The sequence below is a fragment of the Rhamphochromis sp. 'chilingali' genome (assembly GCF_963969265.1).
Source record: "Rhamphochromis sp. 'chilingali' genome assembly, chromosome: 14".
Taxonomy (NCBI): Eukaryota; Metazoa; Chordata; class Actinopteri; order Cichliformes; family Cichlidae; genus Rhamphochromis; species Rhamphochromis sp. 'chilingali'.
Window position 1 is genome coordinate 34,719,811 of NC_137941.1, and position 27,115 is coordinate 34,746,925.

At 40.6% G+C, this 27,115-nt stretch overlaps 1 protein-coding gene across 1 annotated transcript; it reads right to left on the reverse strand.

Moving 5' to 3' along the window:
- Positions 1-53: 53 nt before the first annotated feature.
- On the reverse strand, positions 54-26,160 carry tmprss3a (transmembrane serine protease 3a). The gene is made up of 14 exons (XM_080903473.1): positions 26,038-26,160; positions 25,888-25,928; positions 22,797-23,025; positions 22,206-22,319; positions 21,620-21,736; positions 20,939-21,062; positions 19,805-19,924; positions 19,042-19,088; positions 12,894-13,059; positions 7,051-7,220; positions 6,243-6,338; positions 5,987-6,129; positions 5,179-5,331; positions 54-398 (listed from the first exon to the last, which is right to left on the reverse strand). Exons 1-14 carry the CDS (start codon positions 26,063-26,065, stop codon positions 369-371), a joined length of 1,578 nt encoding a protein of 525 aa, XP_080759599.1. The 5' UTR covers positions 26,066-26,160; the 3' UTR covers positions 54-368.
- Between the last annotated feature and the right edge of the window lie 955 nt (positions 26,161-27,115).

Sequence of the window (27,115 nt, forward strand, 5' to 3'; positions counted from 1 at the left end):
AGTAGTTGCAGTAACTTGGTTTTTATCCTTCTTGTAAAGTTAACTTTGTTCATTTGATTCAGCCTGAGGGTTTAATGGCTACGCGTTGCCCTCGCTGAACTCTGTCACCTCTGTCTAGCTTTTTATGAAGCATTCACTTTTCTCTTGTACTTCTCGCTCGTCTGTTTTGCCTTAGAGCTTTCTATTTTGGAATAAATGATGCCTAACTCTGCTGTCCACTGTCTCTTTACTCTTTTTCCGTCATGTTCTCCACCAGACAGGACTGCTTCAAAGTCTCTGTGATAATGTGTACAGTTTGTCTCTACAGGTACTTGTTGCCAAATGTGGAGACGTGTGGATAGTCCGGTGAGAAGTCACTGTGGGGGGATTCAGTTTCCTGTTTTCAGAGCCTCTTCTTTCTGAAATGTACAGAGACGCTTATTAATACATAAAATGCACTCGATATGTTTTAAAACATGCAGTTTTATCTTTACTCCAGGCTGCAGTGCTCAATTTGAAATCCTTGTGGCTTTGCACAAATGTTAACCATGTTCCTAAACACCAAGGATCACAGACCTTAATGGCTGTTGCTCTGAGGTCTGTACTCGTGAAGACATTTGAGCGTCTGGTACTATATCATCTCAGATCTATCACTGACCCTCATGTGGACCTCCTTTTCACTTACAGAGCCAGCAGGTCAGTAGGTGATGCTGTTAACATGGGACTGCACTGGAACCTATGCAAGTGACATTTCTTAGTACTGCTTTGAATACAATCATCCCGCCTCTGCTGCAGGACAAGCTCCCCAGCTGATTCTTCCTGCTCCCACCTGCACTTCCTGTCTGACAGCAGGCAGCATACGAGACTGGGCAGGCACGTCTCAGACTTCCAGTGCATCAGGGCTGTGTACTTTCTCCTCTGCTATTCTGCCTGTACACAGGGTTCGTACGGGTGCTTGAAATCCTTGAAAATGCTTGAATTTTAATGTTGTCTTTTCAAGGTGGAAGTATAGCTGTATTTCATTCACCACAAATAACTATCTGATTGAATAGTTTTCTTATCAGATAGAGAAATAAAATGAGTCGCAAAATGTCTGTTTCAACGTGTGACCCCGCCCCTCCCTCGGACAGTCGGGGATGAGTGCGCTAACATACCTGTAGGCCGCTGTTTTAATGAGTGTTTGATGGAAAACAACAATGGTGGAGTTTGCGCTCTCCAGTCGCATGATAGGTGAGTCCTAGTAAATCATTTTCCAGTACGTGTACGTTACACATGCTATTTTTTAAAATTATGATTATTATTACTATTAATACAACAGTGGCGTTTACTCCGGGAAGAAACGGTAAAAACGGCGTTTTCTAAGGAGAGCGCTAGCAGACACGCTTTGCTTGTGAGTGAAAAAAGAAAAGGAAAATACACACTACTTCCCTATTGGTGGAAAAATATACCACGTCGACCAATCAAAAAATGATATGGCAACATGTGGCATCTGGTTGTTTGGGAAGAGGGGGAAGTTTTAGGAGTGACCGGCAAGAGAGAGTTTTGATACATGAGACATTTGTGACGTTTACCGTGTTTGGAGTCTCAAGTTAGTGTGTTGTCTTGTGTAGTTAGTGTGTAGTGTAGTCGTTGTTTTGTTTTGTGTGTCAGTTCTACAAGTGATTGTCACAGTTGCTGCAAAAAAGGCAGATTGCAGTGTAAACGCTGAGTGACACACCTGCTGTCAGACCTGCAGGTTTATCCCTGTGCTGTTCTCATCTGTGTTACAGTGACACAAACTATTTTTTGGAGTTGCATAAATAATTTGTGTGCCTTCTTCTTTGATGCAGAACAGCTGATTGTTCTGTAAATAGTTTTAAAGGGTTATATAAAAAACGTCTGAGCCTTGGCTGCATTTTTAGGTAAATACTTTGTTTGCAAAACTTGTGCATATTTTTTAAAAATGTACAATTTCTATTTGCATTTCAAGTTATGAAAATGATTCATTAAACATGCTTCTGGTTTTTACAGTCAAAAATATCACTTTCTACTCTTATTTTAAATTTTGTCTGAATTTAGATAAATTGTGCTGATACAGTTTGTCAAAATGAGTAAACAACAGATTGGCAAGATAAACAGTTTTTAAAGGTGAAATATAGAGGCCAAATCAAAAGTAGTCATAAACGGCCAATTGTACCCTGGACCCCAGAGGGTTAGAGGCTAAAAGCAAAGTTGTCACCAAGTACTGTTTATATTTGTGTGTATTGCTGCAGCTTTTTTGAGTATTAACTTGGTGCCTTTGGGTGAAATAATGGTAATATGAGTGATCCATATGGTCACAAAGAATAGCCTCTTGTTTCTGTGCCACCAAAGTTCCCCGGCTTTCATTCAAAATGTGTTTATCGTCAGCACCGACACATTAAACTACTTAAACATTATAAATGTCTTCAAGCTCACACTGAGGCCTGTGGGGCACAATCAGCCACTGAGACAGTTCACACATTTATATGTGTATTTGTATATGAATATTTCATATTTTAAGGCTGCCTGTTTAAGGCAGATGAACAAAATACACTGGATTTGTACAAAATAATATCACAGATGATAAATTAAATAGATTTTAAGTGGATGCTTGTGCATCCTTAAAGTCGTATATGTTGAATTGAACTATGTGATCTGTTCAAAGCCTCCCAGTCAGTGCTGTTCTCCATGCCTGTCTGACTGTGCATGATGTTATTAGCACAAACACTTTAAAGGTGACGTTTAGGACTTCAGCAATAATACAGACAGCAATGTAGTTAGCAGTAAAACAGTTCGTTTTATTGGGAATTACCTTAAAAAACAAACAAACATCTGTCTCCTATTTTTTTGTCGCACAGGAAAGAAGCATCAATATCTGATGAGAAGACTTATTTATTCTTTTTTTGGGGGGGGGGGGGTCAACAGGAGATGAATATCTCTAACAAGTTGATTTGTTCACATTTTCACATCTTAATTTTTAAGTGAAATGTGCATTTTGAGTTTATACACGATGTATATAAGGCGACCGTTTCCATTTGCAGTATTTTTGTATGGTGCGTTTTTCTATGTCTTAACAAAAGGGGAACAAAGGTGTTTAAGTTCACCTAGGATGATTTGTCTTAATTTTCACATGGTCTTTATGAGGTGATGTGAATTGAAACATGCATTCTTTTTTTTTGGCGGGGAGGGGGGGAATGTGCTGCAAAAGTTTGAAAAGGGACCTTGAAAGTGCTTGAATTTGACCCTGAAAAAGGCGTATGAACCCTGTGTAAGACAGTGAAGTCCTTACACTTACACTTTAATTGGCTGCAATCTGCCTTCCCTACAAGACCTATTTAGGGATTTATCTACCTTTAAAAGCAGGGTCAGACCATCCGCAGCTCTTATTACGCTGCCTTGACGATGTCAAAAAGTGGTTGTCATTAAATTTTTTGAAGCTAAATGAAAATAAAACTGAGGTTGTCATTTTTGGAAACTTAATCATATCGACAGCACTCTGGGCCTCCTTTCCTTCTATTGTAAAACACATGTAAAAAACCTCGGTGTCTATATTGATGGTTCTTTTAAATTGAATAAGCAGGTGAGTGCAGTAGTTCAGTCCTGCTTCTTTCAGTTAACGCAGCTAGCCAAGGTAAAGCCATCCCTCCCGGCTAACATCTTTGAGCGTGTTATTCACCTTTTCCTTACTTGCAGATTAGACTACTGCAATTCATTGTATTATGGTCTAGATCAGGCCACCATCCATCGTCTTCAGATGGTTCAAAATGCAGCTGCTCGCCTGCTAACTGGTACCAAACAGAGAGAGCATATAACCCCAGTTTTAGCTTCTTTACACTGGCTTCCTGTCTCCTACAGGATCCAATTTAAACTTTTACTTTTTGTTTTTAAGTCACTTAACGCCCGAGCCCCTCCTTACCTGTCTGAGCTCCTCTGTGCTTATGCTCCAGGAAAAACCACGAGGTCTAGCTCAGAATTAATGTTGTCCATCCCACAGACTAATCTCAAATCTCGTGGTGATAGATCCTTCTCTGTGGCAGGTCCCAGACTTTGGAATAGTCTCCCCTTAAATATTAGATCTGCACAAACACTTGAGCAATTTAAATCATTAATAAAGACACATTTTTATGCCCTGGCTTTTAACACACTATGACCCAAGCATTTTGATCTTATTTGAAATAGTTTTAGTTATTGTTTTAATTCTTTTATAGTCCTATTATTCTTTTATATTGTTATTGTATTACATTGCTGCTTTTTAATGCTACTTTTATATTGTTAAGCACTCTGTGCAGCATCGGCTTTTTGAAATGTGCTCTATAAATAAATTTGACCTTGACCTTGACCTGCACACCTCCAGGACACTGAAACGGGCGAAGAAGATTGCTGCCACTTTGCATATCATGCCGTACCTTATATATACCTTGCATACATATTTCTTCATTTCTAATTTGTGATCTATATCTGTAGGTAGTTAGTATATATTCTCTTTGTGTGTATTTCTTTTTCATATTTGTAATATTTACATAGAAATGTACCATATATTCTATCTCTGTACCACAACAAACAGTGGTACAGAGATAGAATATAACAACGACAAATTCCTTGCTTGTGTTCAAACTTCGCAATGATAGTGATTCAGTTTCTAAATATAGCGTTGTGGTGGAATTAAGGCACGACGGGACCACAGATCCATGTTTTCTTTATTTAACATTTGCATCACACCACCACAACCACCACCAACCCCTGAGTCCCCGTGTTTTAACACGGCGGGCGTGATTGCGGATGCCGTGCAGGTGCGTCCGCACGGCACCGCAGACCACGCCCCACCACAAGCGTCTTAAACATTAACATGAGAAGTAATTGCATCTTTGTATATGCATGTTGCAAACTTTGAATAAGTTATGTGGATGATGACATCTGATGCATACATTTTTGCATTTTCATTGCATAATAAAACGCTTTGTGTATCTGTTCACAAGCTAATCAAAACGCACGGACTAAACCCGCTATGTGTGTAAAGACATTTAAACCAGTTGCGCGTAGATGAGCCTCAAGAATGCTGCATGTGCATTAATAGTAATATTACATTCATAATCAGTCTGAATCCATTTTTAGACATTGTCTGCTGGATGTGACAGACAGGATTAGTACTTGACTCAAGTCAAGATTTGCTACATCGGGACCTTAAATATGGACACTGACCTCCATCTGTTTGTGGATCCAGCTGAGAGCGAGTGTGATGCGGGTGTAAACGCCCGGCTTGTTTATGTGAGCACAGCCAATGCCCCAACTGGTTGCTCCCACTAGCTTCCACACAGACGAGTCCTCACAGGCAAGCGGACCGCCGCTGTCCCCCTGGAAACACCAGATAGGTGAAAACATACATACGCCCCTTTTCCATTATTACCTAATCATGTCGACTTGCCACGGATTGTGTCATGTATTTAATATATAATCTTAGTGCTTATTGTCTGATTATATTGTTTTATGTATGCCAGACCCAGATGAGAACTATGTTAAGGGTGACAGGTTGCCCTGGCAACAGACTTTAGAAAGAGGAAGTGCAAAGCTGCACCGGAAATTTGACACAAAGAAAAGAGGAACTATATAATGTTTGTATCGAAACTGGGTGTGACGTGCTGCAAAATATAGCAAGACGGGGTGCTGATGCCTCAGACTTGGGCTGGCGTGTTTGTGTGTCTGCTCAGTCTCCATTTTCCGGAAAATGTAAAATTAAAGATCATTTTTTGAGTTAGACCACTTTGAGCCGTGTCTTTCTTTGCCGTTAGAGAATACAAAGAACGGAATTTAATAATAGACTCGACTCGGATCGACTGGTTTGCCATTACAACCCTTGTACCTTGTTTGCGTGCTTGTGGTCATAGCAACGCGTACAGTAGTTTAAATCTGTGCTCTGTCATTCTCCCTTTCAGACTCTCATCTGTGCAATCCACCTCCTCCCCATAAAACTAATATATCTCATTTTAGTGCAAAAGGAAACTATCTCTACCTGACAGGAGTCAATTCCACCTTCCAGGTATCCTGCACAGATCATCCAGGAGGAGATTAAGCCCTTGTAAACCTCTGGTTTGTTGCAGTTCTGGTTGGAGATAAGTGGTACCACAGCTGAGCGCAGAACAACACTAGTGTCTCCTGTTAAAAAGAAGAATTTCAACCATATAAATGTGGCCCCATCCCCACAAAAACACCCTAAACAACACCTAACTAAACAGAATACAAAATAAGCTTTAGATGTCTACACTCACCATCTTCCTCTGTTGCACCCCAACCAGAGATCCAGCACAAGGTGCCCTCCTTAAACTCCTCTCCATGGCTGGGCAGGCAGATGGGCTGCACAGAGCCTGCAGGGAAAAGTGTTACTGATACATGTCAGACTTATTCATACAATCTGATCTATGGGACTCCAAGGTCAGGAAGAAAATATCCTAGGAGAGAAAGTAAAGCAGAAGGGAGGGAAGAGAGTGAAAGATCCCTAAACAGGACTGAAAGGAAGATTATCTGATAGCTGTCACGTATTTTAAGTTTGCCAGACACGGAACGATCTTTGATGCAGTGCACTATGCAGTTTATAGGTCTAAAAGTACAATATGGGAAAAAAATAAGGCCGTCAATAATTTAGATTTACCAGTGAACAGAGAACGTACACCAACTCATGGGGCAACTGGTGTTCAGTGTGCAATCACTGTTGGGAACCCATTTGAAGTGGGATGTGTTCTGATATGTGCTTTTCTATGTAGTAAAATCTATACTAATAAGGATGCATTTACTGTTGTATGTAGTGAAATGTATTTGCATAGCCATGCTCATTGTTCGCTTGCAGTATGTGCTGAAGACATTCTAACAAAGATGCACTTACAGGAATATGAAGTAAACTACAAAGAATGTGAATAACAAAAGTAGTAAATCTGCCTGGTCTGGGGATTGAACTGCATCCTGTGAGTCTGCCAATGAAGACACCTGGATCACTCTAGCTTTGGCTATAAATAATGAGTGTTAGGGAGTGTTGTCAAGGAAAAAAGTTGTAGCGAATGAGAGGTTGAAGGATACTAATACCATTAACTTCAAGTTGCTTGGCCAGTTTCATCAGTGCGATGTCATAGTCGAGTCCTTTTTGTCGGTAACGATTATGGTATACGATTTTCTCAACAGCCAAAGCCTGGGCCCCGTGAAGCGGCTGCTCTGTCAGTCCCACATAGACCGCCCACATGGAGGAGTTTACAAACCTGAGCACAAACAGCAAGAAAAGATCCGGGGGGTGGGGGGGACAAAACGGAAAAAAGACATGAGCACACAACAAATAGGGTAGGCTCAGTCTGTCCCAGTCGTTCCATCAGCCTCAGTGTGATCTTATAAGTGCGGCAAAGTGTGAACAATAACAGATGATAACTGAGAAAAGCTTACGTCAATCTAAAATGTTCCTGATGTTTGCATTTAATAAATAAACATACTGAACGTGACCTCAGCCGTTGTTGGCCAGCAGCGTGGTACATTGACTTGTTCTTATAGAGCCTTTCTGCTCTACCTGTACACTCAAAGCATTTTAGACAACATCAGTCATACTCTGATGGCTTCATCAGAGAGCAACTTTGGAAATGATCAGTAGCTTGCCCACAAGTTTTTGGCAAGCAGGCTGGAACAGTCACCAAAATAGCAACCCTCTGATTAGCAGATGAGCTGCTCTACCTCCTGAGCTACAGCCACTCAGCGTGGAAATTATGTTACTGAAAACAGAGTAGAAGGAGAGGAGGAAAACCTGTTTGAGATAGAGAAAGAAAAGGAAACATTGGAGAAAGGAGGAAAGAATCAGGGCTATGACTGGTAAATAGAGTGAGCTGGCTGATATGGGAGGCAGAGCCTTCAGTTTTCAGGCCCCTCTTCTGTGGAACCAGCTTCCAGTTTGGATTCAGGAGACAGACACTGTTATGATATTTTGATACCACGGTTAACATTTACAGGATATTGTTTTATACAGGAAAACTGTTACTCAATAAGGCCCAACTACTAGTTGTTTTTCTCTTTCTCTGTGACCCAAGAATTAATGTGTAAGACTCACAAGCTGGTACCCCAAGGTCGAAAACACCACAGAGACGAGACCACTTCCTTACTCCCATCCTCCCTTCCTTATCTCTTAGAAAAAGGCTCGTTAAAGGCCAGGTGGTTTGTTTCAGAATTCACTAATGAAAGAACTCTGTATTCTATGTCTAGGAGTGTATTTTGCTGGGATGATCATAAATTATAGCTGAACTGATAAACTACACAAGGGATACTTTGCTCAGAAGGCAGGAAGACGTTTCCTTATTTAGTCTGTACCGGTTTGAACTGGGAAAGCTGACACACGAACCTTTTTTTCTCTATATAAACTGCTGTGTATCAAATAAACCTTTGAGTTGATTCTGGGAAAGCAATCTGAACAGTTTCTGTATCACTTTGTTCTCCTAACTGCTCCCGATATCGTAACTAACCCAGCTGAACGGCATACCTGAGTGTTACTTTAAATAATTAGGAATCTTATAAGGAAAGGACAAAACTCTGCTTATCGCTCACGCCACGGAGGAAACCCGGGACGGCAATTTCCTTCAGACACTATCTCTACTTTTAAGATCAGGCTTCAAACTTTCCTTTTTGCTAAAGCATATAGTTAGGGCTGGACCAGGTGACCCTGAATCCTCTGGAAAAGGAAAAAGTTTTTCCTTTCCAGTCACCTTTCTCACTCACTATGTATTAACAGACCTCTCTGCATTCAATCATATCTGTTATTAACCTCTGTGTCTCTTCCACAGCATGTCTTTATCCTGTCTTCCTTCTCTCACCCCAACCAATCACAGCAGATGGCCCCGCCCCTCCCTGAGCCTGGTTCTGCTGGAGGTTTCTTCCTGTTAAAAGGGAGTTTTTCCTTCCCACTGTCGCCAAAGTGCTTCCTCATATGATTGTTGGGTTTTTCTCTGTATGCATTATTGTACGATCTACTGTACAATGTATGGCGCTTTGAGGTGACTGTTGTGATTTGGTGCTGTATAAATAAAATTGAATTGAAATTGAATATTGTTGTTTTGGAATGCCAGGAGACATCTTTTTCCAATGTCTACTGAACATCTAGTGTTGTTGTCTGTACGACCTCCATGTATGGGCCAAAATGTGGTTGTTGTGGACGTCTTTTCACTGTCAAACTTCAACTCATTACAGACATGTTTTTATACTGCTTTGATAGGCTCTGTAGTCTCATGTTTCGAGAGGGTGGAGGGCATGTTTTATGTACCGAAACAGTTATGTGTGAAGGAATGCAGAGTGATTAGCGGACAACTCCAAGATGCTAAAACAAAAGTGAGCAGCTGCACTGTGGATTTCGAGCTTCTCACAGGCGGTTTGCAAAATGTGTGCATGGACACGGACTATCAAGCAGTCTGGTTCATACAAATACAAATCTTCTTGTAATTTCCGTTGCAACTTCTCTCAATCCTGCTACCGATCACAACCACATTCACTTCTTCTTACAAAGCTCTTCACAATAAAACAGGATGCTTGTAAAATTGAACCATGATACAAATGCTCTTTTAAACGTATTAAACACAGTGTACTCCATGTTTTGTGCTCTATATTTCCCCCCTGGTCCAAATCATTAGGCATTACAACAATATTTCCTATCATCTCTATGCTGATGACATTCAGTTACACTGTTCTTTCAAAGTCTGAGTTTTAAATGGTCTTGTTTAAGTAATTGCCCGGCAGATATCAAGCAATGGTTAAACAACAACTTCCTTGCCAGGAAACTTTAGGTTTCACTTTAAAATGTTGGTTTTAACCTTAAGGGCCCTGCATGGTCAAGCTCCCCATTTTATATCTGATCTGCTGAAACCTCATCCCTCTTCCCGAGCGCTGAGGTCATCAGGTCAGAGGCTGCTGTGGATAGTAGTGATGTGCAGATTGATATTGAAATATCGATTCTTCCAATACCAGTAATTTATGTTCTAGAATCGATTCTCATCGATATTTTAGTACTTTGGGGTAAATTTGTAGTTTATCATTAACAGGAACACAGTGGAAAGAAACTATATCATTCGGATCGTCTAAATCGGAAGGAACTACTTCCTCTTCCGCCTTTCATAGTCATGTGCGAAACACGGCTGTATAAATGTGTTGCAGCCACTGGCGTGCGCACTCACAACAATGGCTGAGTGAAACGGAGTCATGTGTGGACGTATTTTATCTCCACAAACGGCCACGACACGGTTTGCGATACATGTGGCAAGAAAGTGAGATGTTGTGGCAACAGCACTGACCTCGTCAAACACCTCAGAGTGAATCATATCACAGAATAGGATGAAATATGTTGAGGCAAAGTGAAGAGGAGGACAGGGACAGGTGCTGCTAGGGCGAGACAGACGTCTCTCACAGAGTCCTTCAGTGCTGCAGGCAGGCAACGTGTTCAAATAGCCACAACTTCAGTTTTTTATTTCCATATCACAATTCTGCATTATTAAGCTATTATTATTATTATTATTATTACGCGATTACCAGTTTGTGGTTTTCTTTTTTACAGACACAAAGAGTGAGAGAGATCATGTTCTACATTACTTTAAAAGAAGAAGAAGGGATTTTCAGAGCTGTACATATTTGAAGCAGACATCATAGAAACATGGGTCAACCCTGTTTTTGGCATTGAGTGTTAAATTGTGAGAGTTTGAAAAAAACTTGCAAGTTCCTACATTTACACTGTAGAGCAAAGAAAAGTTAGACGATGCGTGTACTATTGAGAATAACTATATACATAAAAACCACGTAAACAGACATGAAAAAGGATGTGTCTGTAAAACTGTCTGTAACCTCTGAGAGCTGTAAGATAGACCGTTTCTGCTATCAAAACAGTTTGTGTTGTTTAATCCTGAACCATTCTTGGTCAGGACACTTACATCATCAGAGAAAGCTCATGTTACTCCACACACAGTTAGGAAATCACAATGTTTGACCATAAAATCCCAGAATCATTCTGGGACAATCATTTCTGCAGCAGCAGAAAAATCTTTTTCCATGCCACTGTGCTTTGAAAACAGAAAATGTTGAAACTTTTTTAAAATGTAAAACATAAAAACAACAAAGACTTAAAATGTTGAAGATGTACTGATGAAATCTGTGAATGTTTAGATTCATTGGTGTTTCTACAGAGCAAACACAGAAGTTGGGTTTTAGAAATACAAGATGGGAACACGAGGCCGGAGAAGTAAATGCATCACAGAAGCTCCCTGCATGTGTTCAAATAAAGTACAAGTGATTTTGCAATAAATAAAAAAGAAGCTCCATGAGACTGTTCACATCATCTAAGAAAGACTCGAACAGAACCTCGAATGTTAAAGTTCACTTCCTGTCTGTGTGGTCATTGTATTTTTATCACCTGAGCTAATGTGAATGCTGTAAAAGCACCCTGGCTTAAAAAGAAGCACACATTTGGAGAAATTGTGCTGTAACTTCAAGTTTTCCATCTTTTCTTTGATAAAAGAAAAACAAGTCATAAACTCCTTGGTATGTTGATATCATGTCAGTAATTCACACAGACATGGTGTCATAAAGGCGAGCTTAACAGATAAGGTACGGTCCTCCATACAGCCTGTACTTCAACATAACCCTGACTGCCGTTTGGAAATTTAAATGACATTACAATTATTGTACATTACTCTAAAATCAGTGCTGTGAGAGTGACTTTAAGATCACATCCAGCTTTAAAACTGAATCTAACATCAGCATTCTTGGAAATAGCTCGAAGATATTAAGAGAATATGGCAAATGCAATCACAGGATGGCAAAAAAAAGGACTTTAAAATGAGATCTTCTTGTTTCATTGGAACAGAAAAGTACCACAACAAAGAATATGTGCAGCTATGTAAGAACAAGCATCTGCTTTGGAGTTTTTCATGTTTTGCATGCAGACTCAGGGCTGCTGGTCTCCTCTTGGCATTTTCTTATTTAAACGTTAGAACCTCAACACTGCATTGCCTTTTGCCATCAAACATTTCTTTCAGCCATCTGAAACACTGGGTTGTGGGGCAGCTGGTAAGGACTTGTGTGTTTCTGGAGAGTCTGCAAAGCTGTTTTGGTTGAAAAAAACTCTGCACGCTTCACTCGTCAGAAGGCCGTAAATTCGGCTCATTGGTCAGATCAAAACCATCTCCAACTCTCTTAGTGGCCGAAGCGAGAGCCCGCCTCTCTGAAAGGACTTTTCAGGTAGGCCTGGTGGGCGTGTCCTGTCTAGAGGATGGCCACACCTGAAGTAGATGATCACATACACCTGCAGCTAATGAAGCGTCGTTGGGGAGCTTCTTAAGACTGTGGCTGAGTGCTCCTCGGTGTGGGATTGTTGTGTGAGACTCCATGTTAGTGGTGATAAATGTTAAGTCCGGTGAGTGCATGCCTGCGGTAGTCGAGTGTCCTGACTCTTTGTTATTTTCTCCAGCAAGGAGCAGGGAAGACAAGAGCAGCGAGCACAGGGTGCGAGGGCACACAGGAGAGGAAGAGCACGGACTTGTGGGTGAAGAGACGACACGGAAGTCAAGGGGAAAACACGGGGATTTATTCTGTGAACTATTACACCACTGTAAATAAACACACTGCCTTCATCATTAAGTCCTGCATCTTGGGTCCTCATTCCTCTCATCCCCACGGTCTGCCACACAGACCGTGACAACCTGAAGTGGTTTGGACATGTGCAGAAGAGGGATAGTGGATACATTAGGCAAAGTTGGAGCTGCCAGGCATTAGGAGAAGAACCCTTGGATACAACAAGGACTTAACAGACATAAGCATAATAGTGTTTTTATGCCCGCTCAACAAACAGGCCTTTGTTGTCAGTATTAAGAAGAACCAGATGTTTGTAGAGAATGTAAAATATCTACATCTGATTGACTCACCCATACACACAATGTGCTGCAGTGATGACCCAGTATGGTGATATGATGGAGCCTCCACACAGGTGTTCATTCCTAAAATGGAGGCTAACTTGCCAGGGGAACTGGCCTTGTTTCGTGATGTTACCTCCAACAATACGTGTCCTGTACTGAGGCCTGAGACCGCAATCTGAGGGCACAGAGAAACAAAGTGTCAAGCAGTTATAGTGTCACCACCAGAAGGTTAGTACTGTCCTATAGTGACAGTGTGTCGGCTGGGAACGAAATTTCTTTTAGAGCTTTTGTTTTTTCCTTTTTTCCTTTCTGTTTTTTTTCTGTTCAAGTTGTGTGTGATTGGCCGACTACAGGACATCAAATAGTCATTGCTATGCACTGAGCAGGAAGGGGAAGGGCGGGGGGAGGGGTTACAGACTCAGCACACACAAAATAAAAAGGGGGGGGGGGGGGGCTGAGACAGAGAAAGAGTATAGCACTACAAAGATAACAAGCTGGAAAGGTGAGGAAATAAGTGATACACTTCAGTTGTTAAAATTGTTACATGGATGCTTTTTTTGAGTTTTACATATTTTAATTTATGTTATGTTGTTTGATCTTCTGTGTTGTTTCACTGTAAATAGTTCAAAGTTTATGCATATTGTACATACAATCAGTGAATGGATCTTTTCGTCCACCTGATTATAAACTGGTTTGATATTTATTTTTGTACTTGAAAATTAATTTTTTTGCAGCATTGTCGTATGTTGAGGTTAATAAGCCAAATAAATAATAAACATTTGATATAATGTCTCCTGGGCTTATCCATTTCAGGGTCACGGGGATCCTGGAGCCCATCTCAGCTGCCATATGGCAGGAGGAGGGGCTTACCCTGCCCAGGCAGTTGCAGGGCTGACACAGAGAGACAGACAGCCAATCACACTTACATAACCCAGGACTTTCTTCTGTGCTGACCACTGCATCTTGAAATAATGCGTGTTTTGTAAATTAGTAATTTTACAGAGTAACGACAAACTAATGCAACAAGTAGCGTAAAGAATTTGTTTTTCCAGTGAAGAATTAAGGAATGTAATGGATTACTTTTAAGAAAATGTTACTTTTAGTAAATGTAATTAGTAGCAATGAAAGTGATGAGTAATGTGTAATACCTTACATTTGTGGGGTAACGACTTCAATACTGCTGACCAAAAAAAAGCCACTACTACTGCTACTTTGATGAAACCTTGCTCTGTACTAAACAATCTTGAAGGAGAAGGTCTCGCCTTCAGTTTAGGCCCTGAATCTTAAGCCCTTAGGCCTTGATTATGCAGCAGGTATGATCTGAAACATGCAGCAACTCCACTGCTTAAAGCCTAAAAGAAGGGGAAAAGAAGCAGATTTTGGAATGCCTGGCCTGCTGAAAAAACAAATTTCTACCATTTATACCGATTTAAGCATCACATTTAAGCATTTAAACAATGCTTAAATCGCAGCAAAACAGTTAAATTTGGTTTATTAAACATTAGGTCTCTCTCTTCTAGGTCCCTATCAATAAATGATTGGGCAGATATAGAGAGATAAAAGTCAGAAGGATAAACCAGATGTTCTCCATTAAACCATCCAAGATGTTCTTTCAGTGCCAGAGGAACAGTCTGAGAACATCATCACCAGGGCAGGAGGTGCAGCACTACTGGAAGAGCATATGGGAGAAGGATTGCATAACAATAATGCTCAGTGGTTGGTGGATCTAAGAGCAGACCATGGTAATCTCCACCCTGAACATGCTTCAGTCACAGTCACAATGGGAGACATCCAAGAAACAGCATGAAGAGTTGGACAGGACCAGGGCCTGCTCTCCAACTTGCTCAATAAGTTAACTGCACTCAATGAGTGTCTGGCAGCACAAACTAACCAGCTGCTAATGCATTTGATGCACCCAGAATGACCAGCTGCAGGCCAGATAGTCCTGATCCTCAAGAATCTCCAAAAGGGACTGGTCCCATCCAACTACTGGCCAAAAATCTGCCTCAGCACAACACGGATGCTCCTGGCATCATAGCGGCTAACATGAATAGGCACATGGTTCATATTCTAATATCTAGAACTGTACAAGATTAACAGGACCCTAAGAGCCGTCATCAAGAATAAAATGAAGATGGGCGGAAAAACACAAGAGGTTAACTGTTCGGTGTAGGCCTAAACCCCCCCAGCCAGATCATCAGCAAGTCTGGCTACAGATACCGAATTCCGAATGGAGCAAACACCCTCTACATGGATGACATCAATCTTTTCGCCAGGAGTGAACGAGACATCAGTTCACTGATCCACACCACTAAGATCTAACAGAAGTGACATTGAAACTTCATCCGGTCCGGAGAAGTGTAGTCAGATGGTAACAAAGAGTGGGAGAAGACAACATTACAGACATCAAGGACCTCAGAATCCCAAAGGCAAATATGAACCATGAAGAGGCTGCTAGAAAAGCTGTAACCACCAAATACCTGCAGAGTAAGGTAAGTCCTGAGGACTCAGATGAATGGGAAGAAAAAGATCCGGCCAACACCTGTGCCCTGCTGTTTGTCAGATACCCTGCTGATACAATAATTGGTCAAAGGAGAAGACAGAAGACACTTACATCAGGTCAAGAAAGCTCCTTACCATGCCACGAGGGTTTCACCCCAAGTCCAGCAGAAGCAGAAGAAAGGAGGCCAAGGACTAGTGTGTGTCTAAACCACTCTCCATCAGCAGAAACCCAAGAAAGAAGAGGGGCGAGAAGAGAAACCATTATAGAAGGACGTGCCCTTGTACAACATGTACTGGCAGATAGAAGAAGTAACTAATATTGAGAAATCCTAACAATGGCTGGACAAAGCTGGACTGAAAGACAGGACAGAGGCAATAATCATGGCAGCACAGGAACAAGCTCTAAGCACAAGATTGAAAGGAGCTGGAGTTTACCACACCAGGCAGGGCATACATGGAGCGCCATAACCTAGTGGCTAGAATAGTACACAGTGACATCTGTGTCAAGTATGGCTAGGAAGCCCCTTGGAAGTGAAAATGGGATATGCCCCCCAGGGTGGTTGAGAATGACCAAGCTGAGATCCCGGGGGACTTCCAGATACAGACAGCCAATCTGGCATTGACACTGCATGAAGAGTAGGCTAAGTATCAGGTTATGCTTTATAAGCAGGCAGTATATGAGAAGGGATTTGTACTCTTCTGGATTTGTTTGTACCCTGGAAGCAGCAATGTTTGGGTTTTAGCATGACATGTAGAGGAGGTCAATTGATCCTCTGACTCGTGTGTTGTAAAAATATGGCTAAATAGATTCCTTTATTAAGGCTTTTATCTCATTAATAGTGATGATCAATAGTAGATCATTATGAGACTGAGATTTGACAAGAGGTTTATGGACACGTTTAAAGTATCCAAGCAAATTTAAGTGAAATGGCTGTTTTGATTCATGTACAAGGGAACTTGGTTCAGCTGTTCCTAGTTCTTCTCTGCCAGGTGTCAGAACGAGTTGCAGTAAAATGAGTTGCTTAAATTACTGCTAGAACATGATGCAAGGAAACAAAATGCAGAAAATGAGAAGCAGTTAGCAATGGAGAGAATGTGTTTTGAAAGCTGCGGAGAGATATAGGCTATATTTGATTAAAAGTGGAAAACTGAAATCTTGTTGAGCTGCGGTATTCTTTATTTTACCATTGGACTGAAAAGTATTATATTTTGTGCAACCTGACACTGTTGTCAAAATTTAATGAAAATGATTCAGAAAACTTTTTTCTCCTTGCTCGAACATGTTTCACATCAATGACAGTAGTTCGATACTGCTGACACTAATGCTACAGTTTGCACTGGAAGTTTACTAGAAAGACAAAGTTCAAGGTTCTTTATTCTAAGTTATTATATTGTAAAAGCAGCTTTCTCTACGCTTACAGGGAACGATTTGGGACTTGGAAAAAAAGGAGGACAAACAATCTTGAGTTTATCTGTTCACATCAAACCCTGTAGGCTGGGTTAGGCTTACGGGGTTATAGTCTTGGATCAGTTTAAAATTTGGATTCTTGAGGCTATAGTTGCACATCAACAATTAAAAAGCAAACACTGCTACTGAAGCTGCTGCTCTAGCAGAAGATTATATGGTGGCTCATGAGTGTGTTTTGGGGGATTCTCATAACCCTGGTACTACACTTGAAGCTAGTGCTGATTCTGTTAGTGTTTCTGACCAGTCAGGTGGATCAGAGGTCAACTTGTACAACCTGGACAAAGTCTGTAACTTTTGTCATAAAAAGGGCCACTGGAAGGCTGCTTGCTATGCTCTTAAAGCTAAATCTAGACAAAATAGTTTTTGTCTAGAGTAGTTTGTTTAGACTAGTTTTCAAAGGAGAGTGACACAGGTTCCTCTCTCCTAATTGTAGGGGATATATATATTTGCTCTATATAATATATATTTTATAGCTTTATTTCAAAAAAAGCAATGAAGGATTAAAATCGATTAAATTTAAGTTTTCACCTCACGCCTTTCTACATACAATAAACTCAAAATTCTTGCAAATTTATTGAAAATAAAAAACATAAAATGCACAGGATTGTATTGAGGGATAGATCAGGGAGAGGGTAAAGAAAATGTTCCACAACAAAGAGCACAGCAGCCACCATCATTCATAAATGAAAGAAAGACCATGACTCTTCCTACAGCTGGCCAACCAGCCAATCTGATCAATAAGGGTAGAAGACCATTAGTCATAGAGGTGACCAAGAGCGTTGCTCTGTAGAGAAGGACTGCAGCTCTTCACCACTACTCAACTACTCTTTCAAGGATGTTTGATATAAAGGAAGGTTGGAGATTGGCCTATAATTAGCTAAGACTGCTGGGTCTAGAGAATCTTTTTGAGTAAAGGTTTAACTACAGCCAGCTTGAAGGCCTGTGGTACATAGCCGATCATTAGAGATCGAAGCATTAATTAATGGCAGGACTTCTTTGAGCAGTTTTGTAGGAATGGGGTCTAAAAGACACGTTGATGGTTTGGAGGAAGTAATTATTGAAGTTAACTCAGAAAGATCAATTAGAGAAAAAGAGTCTAACTTAACATCAATGGTACTAAGAGTAGCTGTAGATAATATTACATCTGTGGGATGATTACTGGTCATTTTTTCTCTAATGATTAAAATTTTATTTGTGAAGAAGTTCATGAAGTCATTACTAGTTAACGTTAAAGGGATGGTTGGCTCAACAGAGCTCTGACTGTTTGTCAGCCTGGCTACAGAGCTGAAGAGAAACCTGGGGTTGTTCTTATTTTCTTCAATCAGTGATGAATAGTAAGATGTTCTGGCTTTGCGGAGGGCTTTCTTATAAAGCAGCAAACTTTTTCTCCAGGCTAAATGATGATCCTCTAAATTTGTGACACGCCATTTCCTCTCCAGATTACGAGTCATCTGCTTTAGGCTACGTGTTTGAGAATTATACCATGGAGTCAGGTACTTCTGATTAGAGACCTTTGAGCTACAGTATCCAGAGTCGTACGTTGTTAAAACAAGATCTAGAGTGTGATTAAAGTGGTGGGTGGGTTCTTTTACATTTTGAGAGAAGCCAATTGAGTCTAATAACAGATTAAATGCCACGTTGAGGCTGTCATTTTTAGCATCTACATGGATGTTAAAATCACCCACAATAATTATTTTATCTGAGCTCAGAACTAAATTAGATATAAAGTCTGAGAAATTAGACAGAAGCTCTGTGTAAGGCCCAGGTGGACGATAGATGATAACAAGTAAGACTGGTTTCTGAGTTTCACAGCTGGGTTGGACAATGTTAAGCATCAGGCTTTCAAATGAATTAAAGTCTGTCTTGGTCTGTGGTTGATTAATAGAGGAAAATAGGTGTGGCAAGCTTGTAGCATCATACTTGAAAAGATGTAAAACTGTAAATCCTGTCCAAGGTGCTTCAACAAAGCATTGAGCAAACACTGTGAATACTTAAATACGCATGTTATATTTTTTCCCTTTTTTTGTCATGATGGGGTATTGTTTGCAGAATTTGGAAGTGAAAAGCTAATTTAATCCATTTTGAAATAAGGCTGTAATATGACAAAACACAGAACAAGCAAAGTGTGTGGAAAACTTTCTTATATAATAAAAACATCAATAAAACAAATGCTGCATGCTTTCTCACCTAGACATTTTAGAGTTGTCACCAGCCCTGAGCTGCACTGTGTCTTACTGTGGTGAAATAGAAACCATAGGTCAAATGACACGGAAGCTCAGCCGAACTGAACACGTACAACAAGTTAAAACACTCTTATACCTTAAAACGAAAGCTTCAAAATACTTTGATGGTGTACTGGACTAAAAGATCTTTTATTAATCTCGTTCCCTCTAAGCTTTAATATGACCTCTTCTACTTCTTCTCTTTAAATGCTCAGCCACTGGACAGCTGTAGATCACGAGGTAATTGGTGGGTTGTAATTTGATGTCTGGCTCCTCTGGTCTGTATAGTAAAGTGTTCTTGATACTAAAGCCAGTGAAGTGTATGTTTGCACACTGTTTTACCCAAAGTATTTGCTTTGGTTGGGTGAGTGAATACTTTGGCAGAATTGATTTCAATAGTGTTCTGTAGCAGTCTGTGGTCATCAGAAGTCTTTGATGTTTTCATGCAGGGTACGTCTATAGAGTTCAGATGTGGCTGATATAGTAACAGTTTGTCTCTTTTGAATTTGTAATGTTTTCATAGTTTCGTGAAAGTATTTATAGCGCTCATTGCTGTGTAACAGACCGTTTTTGGAGAGTATTTTGTTTGACTGGTTAATATTGAGGCGCAATTTCTTCTTTTTTTTTTTTAAATTCTGATTGGCTAATTGGATGACAACAGCAGTGTTATCACTTTGGGGCAAATACACACTTTCCATTTACTCAAACAGGACAAAAGGTGTGTACACCTGATAGATGGGGCGTTCTGAAGCTTGATTATCTGTGACTTGTTCCAGTGAAAAGACATCAGGTCAGTCTGAAGGTCCTTCTCAATGTAGGTCAGAGAGATGAAGAAAGACTCTAAATAACTGAAAAACAAAAGGGTCAGGGTTATGTTCATATATCTTCATATATCTATCCTTCATAGTCTGACATCCTGTGAGACGTTCATGTCTTGGATCTGTTACGGCTCACACAGATACATTTCAGGGTTTGACAGTCCTGTTTGTCTTTTCCTCTGAAGGTGATGCACGTTGCAAAATTGTCTCTGTTAAACCAACGGTTACTGTTGTTTCAAAACCATAATTACTCTGTGACCTAAACCATCTATTTCTTACTGTAGTTGGAATGATAAAAGCCCTGTAAACACAGTTGTTTTCAGCTCCAACTAAACTCTAACTGTACTCTCTTATGTGCAGTAAGAGTTTAGTTTCATGACACTTAATGTCTTTTAAACGTGCTATACAATTAAAGCTGACTTGACTCTTACTTTCATTTTTAAATACATTTTTGGTTCAGCAGTCTTTATAATTTATCTTCTGCTGCCAGCATAAACCAAACTAGCCAAATTCATTTTGCAGCATAATAACAAGCCCGAACATCGAACCACAGTCACAGAGAATCACTGATGTGAACAGAGCAGGGACACAAGGAGGGAGGGTTCAAGGTAACAGCCATTTAACCAAGTAAGCAATCCTTTCCTTCAAGCATTATTTTGAAGTGATGTCAGTTGCAGATGACGTTGGACACAAACTGAATAAGTTTTCTTCATATTTTTGGACATATAGTATCTCTAGTACTATATTATCAGTATCTCAGATGTTACAGTATTCATGGATGTTCCATCTTCCACAAGTTAATAAATAAAATACATCCCAGACAGTTTCCCAGTCTATTGCAGTAACTGTACTGTAATTTAATTGGAGATAGTTTACTCTGGTCAAATGGACCACTGGTCCACCACCTTTGGAGCAGTGGTCCACTTTTTAAAAGTCCATCCAAAACAAGAAAATGTGCTAAACAAAAAAAGGACACGAATAAGAAATGTATCATCTCAGCCTGACAACTAGACACTGCAGAAATGAATGAAACATTGGTGCAACCTGGAGTATCCAAGCTGCTTGCAGGCAGCTCTGCCCAGCCTGTTGTTCCAATCTTCTGAGCAGACTGTCCTCCATTTTCCCTGGATCTGAACCTGCAGGACTGAACTTCTGCCACTCAGACGCACTGAGAGACAGACACATGCGACACAGACAGGAAATTACAAGAAGGGAGACGGTACACTATCCTGTTTTCTAAAACATAGAACTGCTGTTCTGGCATCTTCAGTTAATGCCAACTGAGCACATCTGAGCTCAGGAGCTAAGCAGAGCCAGGCCTGGTTGTATGGGAGTCCACCTGAGATCCCCCAGATCCTGTGTGTTTGTCCTGCAGGCTGGCATTGCTGTGAGCTGACCACACGGAGAAACTCATACAGTAATATGAAAACAGTGTCATCCCACAGCCTGTTTACACCCTCAACACATCCTTTTTTCTTCTCATGCTTGTGGTGCTGTAGATGTCACTAAAGTTGTGGCCACTTCATTTCAAACTGTTAAAAAATCCCAGCAGAAGCACAAATATTTCTGCACAGTTTGCACAAAATGTGTCTGCTAGCTAAACGTACAGTTGCTGTATTTCCACATGTGGAAATATTAAAAAACTAGTATGGCTGTGTGTGTGTGTGTGTGTGTGTGTGTGTGTGTGTGTGTGTGTGTGTGTGTGTGTGTGTGTGTGTGTTTTACCACAGCCAAGCTCGTCTTCCCCATTTTTGCAGTGAAGTTTTCCGTCACACAGGTAAATGCTGTTGATGCACTGAGACGAGGAGCCACACTGAAACCTCCCCGAACAGCTCAGGCCCACTGTAGGCACAGATGAAACTGTCGATAAGGAAGGTTCTAGAAGTACTGAATGATCTTGTTCAGTGTTCGGTAATACTGCAGACATAAAGAGAAAAGATGGGCAACCTGCATTGTTTCCTGTGGGCACCAGGCAGGAACACCTCTGCTGGTCTGTAATAAGTTGCTTGTGTGGAGTAAATGTTATTTTTGTTTCAGTATTTTTTGTATTTATTGATTATTTACTGAACATTTTATTAATTTGTGTGATTCTGTCTGAGTTGCCATGTTAAGTTTTGTGAATTAGAGCTTTGATAAATAAAAATAATGCTCCACTAAATTCTGCCTCTGTCATTCTTGGTCATTCTTCACACAGTCCTATTAAGGTTGTGACCACCAACCACGTGACATATCGAACGTGCAACAATCCTGACACTTCAGTGGCTCCATTTTTGCAAAATGTAGAGAGTTACCACAGCACTGAGCTCCTTACATCCAAGGCCAACGCTGAGCAGGACAGCCACCCCGAGGATGCAGCAAACAGCGAATATCAGAACGGCAAAGCGATGGGCTAAGATTCTGCTCTTCCAGCTTTTATCCATGTCATCTTCTGTGGACAGACGGGGTTAGTGAAAATTCGCTGTGCCAACAATATACAATATGAGCACCTGAGTTTCAAAAGTTTTTCATCTCCAACACTAAATGGCTCTTAAGTTTAGGCTTTATTACACTGACTGTGTGCTTTATTTAGTCATCGCATTTTACATCCGAGGAAACACACTGTGTCCCTTTGCAAACACTGATCTAGCAGCAAGATTATTTTGACATTTTTCAAGACGATTGTCAAAATAATTTTCTTCAATATTACTCAGACCTTTTTGGTAGAAAGCAAATTGTAAAAGTCATTTTAAAAAGGGAGACGTAAAGACGTTCATGTAAGAAAGAGCTGAATCTGTAAAAGATCTTTTGCATTGTATTTAGTTGGATTTTGTGCTGATCTCCTTTTAGTTTTAGCCTTGAACAGTAATATTTCCATTATGTCATGCAAGTACATATTCACCCCTGGAGTATCACAGCATCTCACCATGCATAAATGGCTGCACTTTGGTAATGGGCATGGCTGGACTGGGTGGAGGTTGGGGATCTGCGGGTTTAGTGCAATAGTTCCCTGACTGTGGCTCAATGACAAAGCTGCCCAGGGGGCTGATGTTCAGACTGGTGGGGGTCTCGACAGTAGGGAGGTCTTCTTCTGTCACCGAGACCACATCTATCGTGGAGGAGCCTGGTTGCTCCGGTGCGTCTTTCTTTGGTTCCTACGTGTAAGATTGAAAAACAAAAAGGGCAAATCAGATACAATACAACTATAACAATGTTCAGTTTATTTGATAAACTATGTGACATTTACAGCCAACACAAGACTTGCTAGAAAAATGTTTGTGTTATGTGTGACTGTCAAACTAAAACGTCTAAATACCCAAATTTGCTGTAAACCAGAACTAGCTTGGGCTAGCAGCAACATCTGGGCCTGATGATTAAATAGTTGAATTGTTTTCCTAATTGAACTATAAGTCATGGACATGACTGCTCGGGCCCACAGGTCAGCTGACACTGGCCACTATAACTGTTTTAAACACTGGATTAACAAGTATGCAAGTGTGTGTGTTAAAACTATATAAGTAATGAATGCTGCTTGTTAATCAAACTGGCTAAACAAGGCAGATAACAAAACGCTCCACCCTCTCATCAAAATATGATAAATTGTAGCACAAACAAACAAACAAACAAACAAAACGGTCCCTGCCAAATTGCTAATGTTGAGAACTTAAAATGCAAATTCCAGTGGTTATGTCCACCTGTCAACAATTTACATGAACTTGAAACGAGTCGTCACTCATCCAGGTGACTTCTTCAGTCTCAGCTGACTGACCCCAATCTTATAAACAGTACATTTGCACAATGACTGCACCACTGCACCATTAGCACCACTAACGAACAATGAGCTGGGAGGTCAGTTCCTTGATCATTAAGATGCAAATTTTATGACCATTGATGAACAACAACAAACATCCTTTTCAAAAGGTGTTTGAATGAACTGAGAAAGCTCATCTAGCTCAGCAAGAAAAGTCTAAGACCAGGCAACGAAGGACGTTTGACTTATTTGCTGCGTGCTGTTCGTTTGGCTTACTTATTGTAATATGGCGCTCACATCACTTAGTAATGACAACAACGTCCAGCAGACATGGGTAGGTGCACGATTCTGCCAAACTAGAAAGACTATCATGAGAAAACTTTGTGAGACGTGAGAGATGGAGGCAGATGAAACCATGGTCTTGTACGATGTTACATCTCTCTTCACTTGCATCCCAGTCACTGAAGCGTTGGGGGTAGGTTGTAAGAGATTACAGGATGACCCCAACCTCAGCAACAGCACCACTCTCAGCATCAACCAAGTGCGTTTGCTTTTGGAACGGTGTCTTCTCTGTGAATGGTTCTCATGGACATTGATCATTGGTTGCTGATCAATGTCCATGAGAATTTGCATACTAATTATCAAGGAACTGAACTTACTGCCCATTGTTCCTTCAGTGGGCTGGTTCAGTCATTATGCAAATGTACTGTTTATAAGATTGGAAACCTGCAGTCAGCTGAGACTGAAGACGTCACCTGAACGCTACGTCCAGATGAACTGAATCAACCTTTTGTGATTTCCTTACCTGGATGACTGAGTGTGCATCAAGACAATTTACTTGAACAGACCTCTGATTAACAGATGAAATTCTATTGGCTGGGATTAGATGAGCCATCATGCCGGGGGACAAGTGTGATGTAGGGAGCAGGTTGTGGTGAATGTATTAATCTGTCAAACGCTCTTTATCCCGAGTTGATTGGGGTTTGATTATAACCAAAACAATTCTTTTTTCGGATTAAATTTATTTACATTTTTGCCCTTATTATCCTCACTTTTCACTTTCAGATTGGCACAAAAATCCCTTAAGAGAAGGAAAAGATTGACAGTCTGGTCGTAAAATTTGGAGCTTTACAAGATTAACAACAAGTTTTACGAGAATCTCTGGCAAATAGCCCTGAAATGAAATATCTCTCTTGTTACTTTCAGATAAAAGCCTGACTAACAAAGCGGTGTCTGGTCACCTTCCTGATAAAGACACGTGTTACTCAGCTTTTGGCAGCAATCAAAGCTTGGTTTATAGCATATAGCATATACTTAGGGCTGGATCCTAAAACCTTCCTTTGTTACGCTGCAATATGCAGGGGACACGCAACCTCCGGGTGGCTTCCCCTGATGTACTCAATCACCTTTTTTACTGTCTATGAGCTCACACAACGCTTTTCATTTAATCATTAGTAATTACTAACTTCTGTCTCTCTTATTAATTTCTGTCCCGTGTCTCTCCACTCACCTCCAACTAGTGGTGGCAGACGGCTGCCCCTCCCTGAGCCTGGCTCTGCGGGAGGTTTTTCCTTCCCACTGTCACCAGGTGCTTGCTCATAGGGGTTGTTTAATTGTTGGGGTTTTCTCTGTACTATTCTAGGCTCTTTACCTTACAATATAAAACGCCTCGATGTGACTGCTATTGTGATTTGGAGCTATATCAATAAAATGGAATTGTTTTTAACAGAATTGTCTGAAAATGACAGATGTCTTTATTTTTCTTGCTTTGCAAAAACACGTCTCGTTGTTGTTGCCTTGTGAATGCAGATTAATGAGATTTTGAATATATGAATTTAAATTTTTATTTATATCACTAAACATGTTTATAATTCAGCGTTCAGATCGATAACAAACTGTCAGGAAATTATTTTAGTGAAAATATGTTCAAATGGCTTAAAATAATGTAAAGTTTATTTATATAGCCCTGGTTATGAACACAATTCACAAAGTGCTTTTAAATACAGAATAAGAAACAGCGATTAAAATGGTGTAAATAGTTAAAACTAAATAAAGGAAAGCCTGAACAGCCGTGTCTTCCAAGTGAACTGTATATGATTATAGTTTGTTATTTACATTTACAACCTTTAGATTAAAACACAGTAGCTTTGTTAGTCACTCTGAAGCAGTAACTCATGTCTAAGGCATGGATGTTACATAACCCCTGGTGGCCTTCAACGAAGAAGAAAATACAACGTTTCTCATGCACTCGATTTTGTCCACTTACTGTTGAGGTGGATGATGTGTTATCAGCACTAGCAGCAGGACCTGTGGGAATAAAGAGACAGCGCTACAGAGAGGTAACTGGAGATGTTACTGACAGAGTAGATATAAATTCCTAAATAGATTCCTAAATTCGAAATTATGTCCAACGTACTGATCTTCTCACAGTCTTCAGTCATCATGCCATCGTCCACACTCAGCTACACTTTGACTAAGACCATAAGACCTCAAACTCCCTAATATCTCTTCATTATGATCACTGTCTTTTTCCTTTTTCGTCTTTGTCCTAATGGCTGCCCTCCCGCTGTGCCTCCGCTCTGATACAAACTGACACCTGAGCAGGTAAATGTTCCCACACAGCATGAAGATCAGGTGACGCTGTATCTCCTGCTCTGTGGGTTGGGTTACAGAGTGTATTCGAAGCATAGAGACAAGTTTGGGAGGAAGAAGGCTGTTGATCACCTGAACATTGATTCCTGCAAACAGACCTCTCTGAATAAGCAGGAAACAGCTGGAGAGTAAGTAAAGCACATACACCTCTTTGTGAACTGTGAATTCAATGAAACAGTATTTACATATTGCCAAATCACAACAACAGCTGCCTTAAAGTGTGTTATATTGTAAACACTCAAAGGGTTTACACGACATGCACTCCCCAAACATACTCTATACTCCAAGGTCCAGGTATCACCGCCCCCAGGGGGGCAATCAGGCCCCAGACCCAGGAGATGTTACCCTTTTCCCTGGGTAAATTCAATTCAATTTTATTTATACAGCGCTAAATCACAACAACAGTCACCTCAAGGCTCTTTGTATTGTAAGGTAGACCCTACAATAATACATACAGAGAAAAACCCAACAATCATATGACCCCCTATGAGCAGCACTTTGGCAACAGTGGGAAGGAAAAACTCCCTTTTAACAGGAAGAAACCTCCAGCAGAACCAGGCTCAGGGAGGGGCGGGGCCATCTGCTGTGATTGGTTGGGGTGAGAGAAGGAAGACAGGATAAAGACATGCTGTGGAAGAGAGACAGAGGTTAATAACAGATATGATTCAATGCAGAGAGGTCTGTTAACACATAGTGAGTGAGAAAGGTGACTGGAAAGGAAAAACTCAATGCATCATGGGAATCCCCGGCAGCCTACGTCTATTGCAGCATAACTAAGGGAGGATTCAGGGTCACCTGGTCCAGCCCTAACTATATGCTTTAGCAAAAAGGAAAGTTTGAAG

What these genes read in the sequence shown, in the direction of transcription:
- tmprss3a (XM_080903473.1), bottom strand. Translation starts at nt 26,065, where the DNA reads ATGATGACTGAAGACTGTGAGAAGATCA. An exon ending in GCTCAGCGTTGGCCTTGGAT is followed by an intron (nt 21,737 to 22,205) that starts GTAAGGAGCTCA and finishes CTGTGCCTACAG; the next exon opens with TGGGCCTGAGCTGTTCGGGG. An exon ending in CAAGCAACTTGAAGTTAATG is followed by an intron (nt 6,339 to 7,050) that starts GTATTAGTATCC and finishes TTTTCCCTGCAG; the next exon opens with GCTCTGTGCAGCCCATCTGC.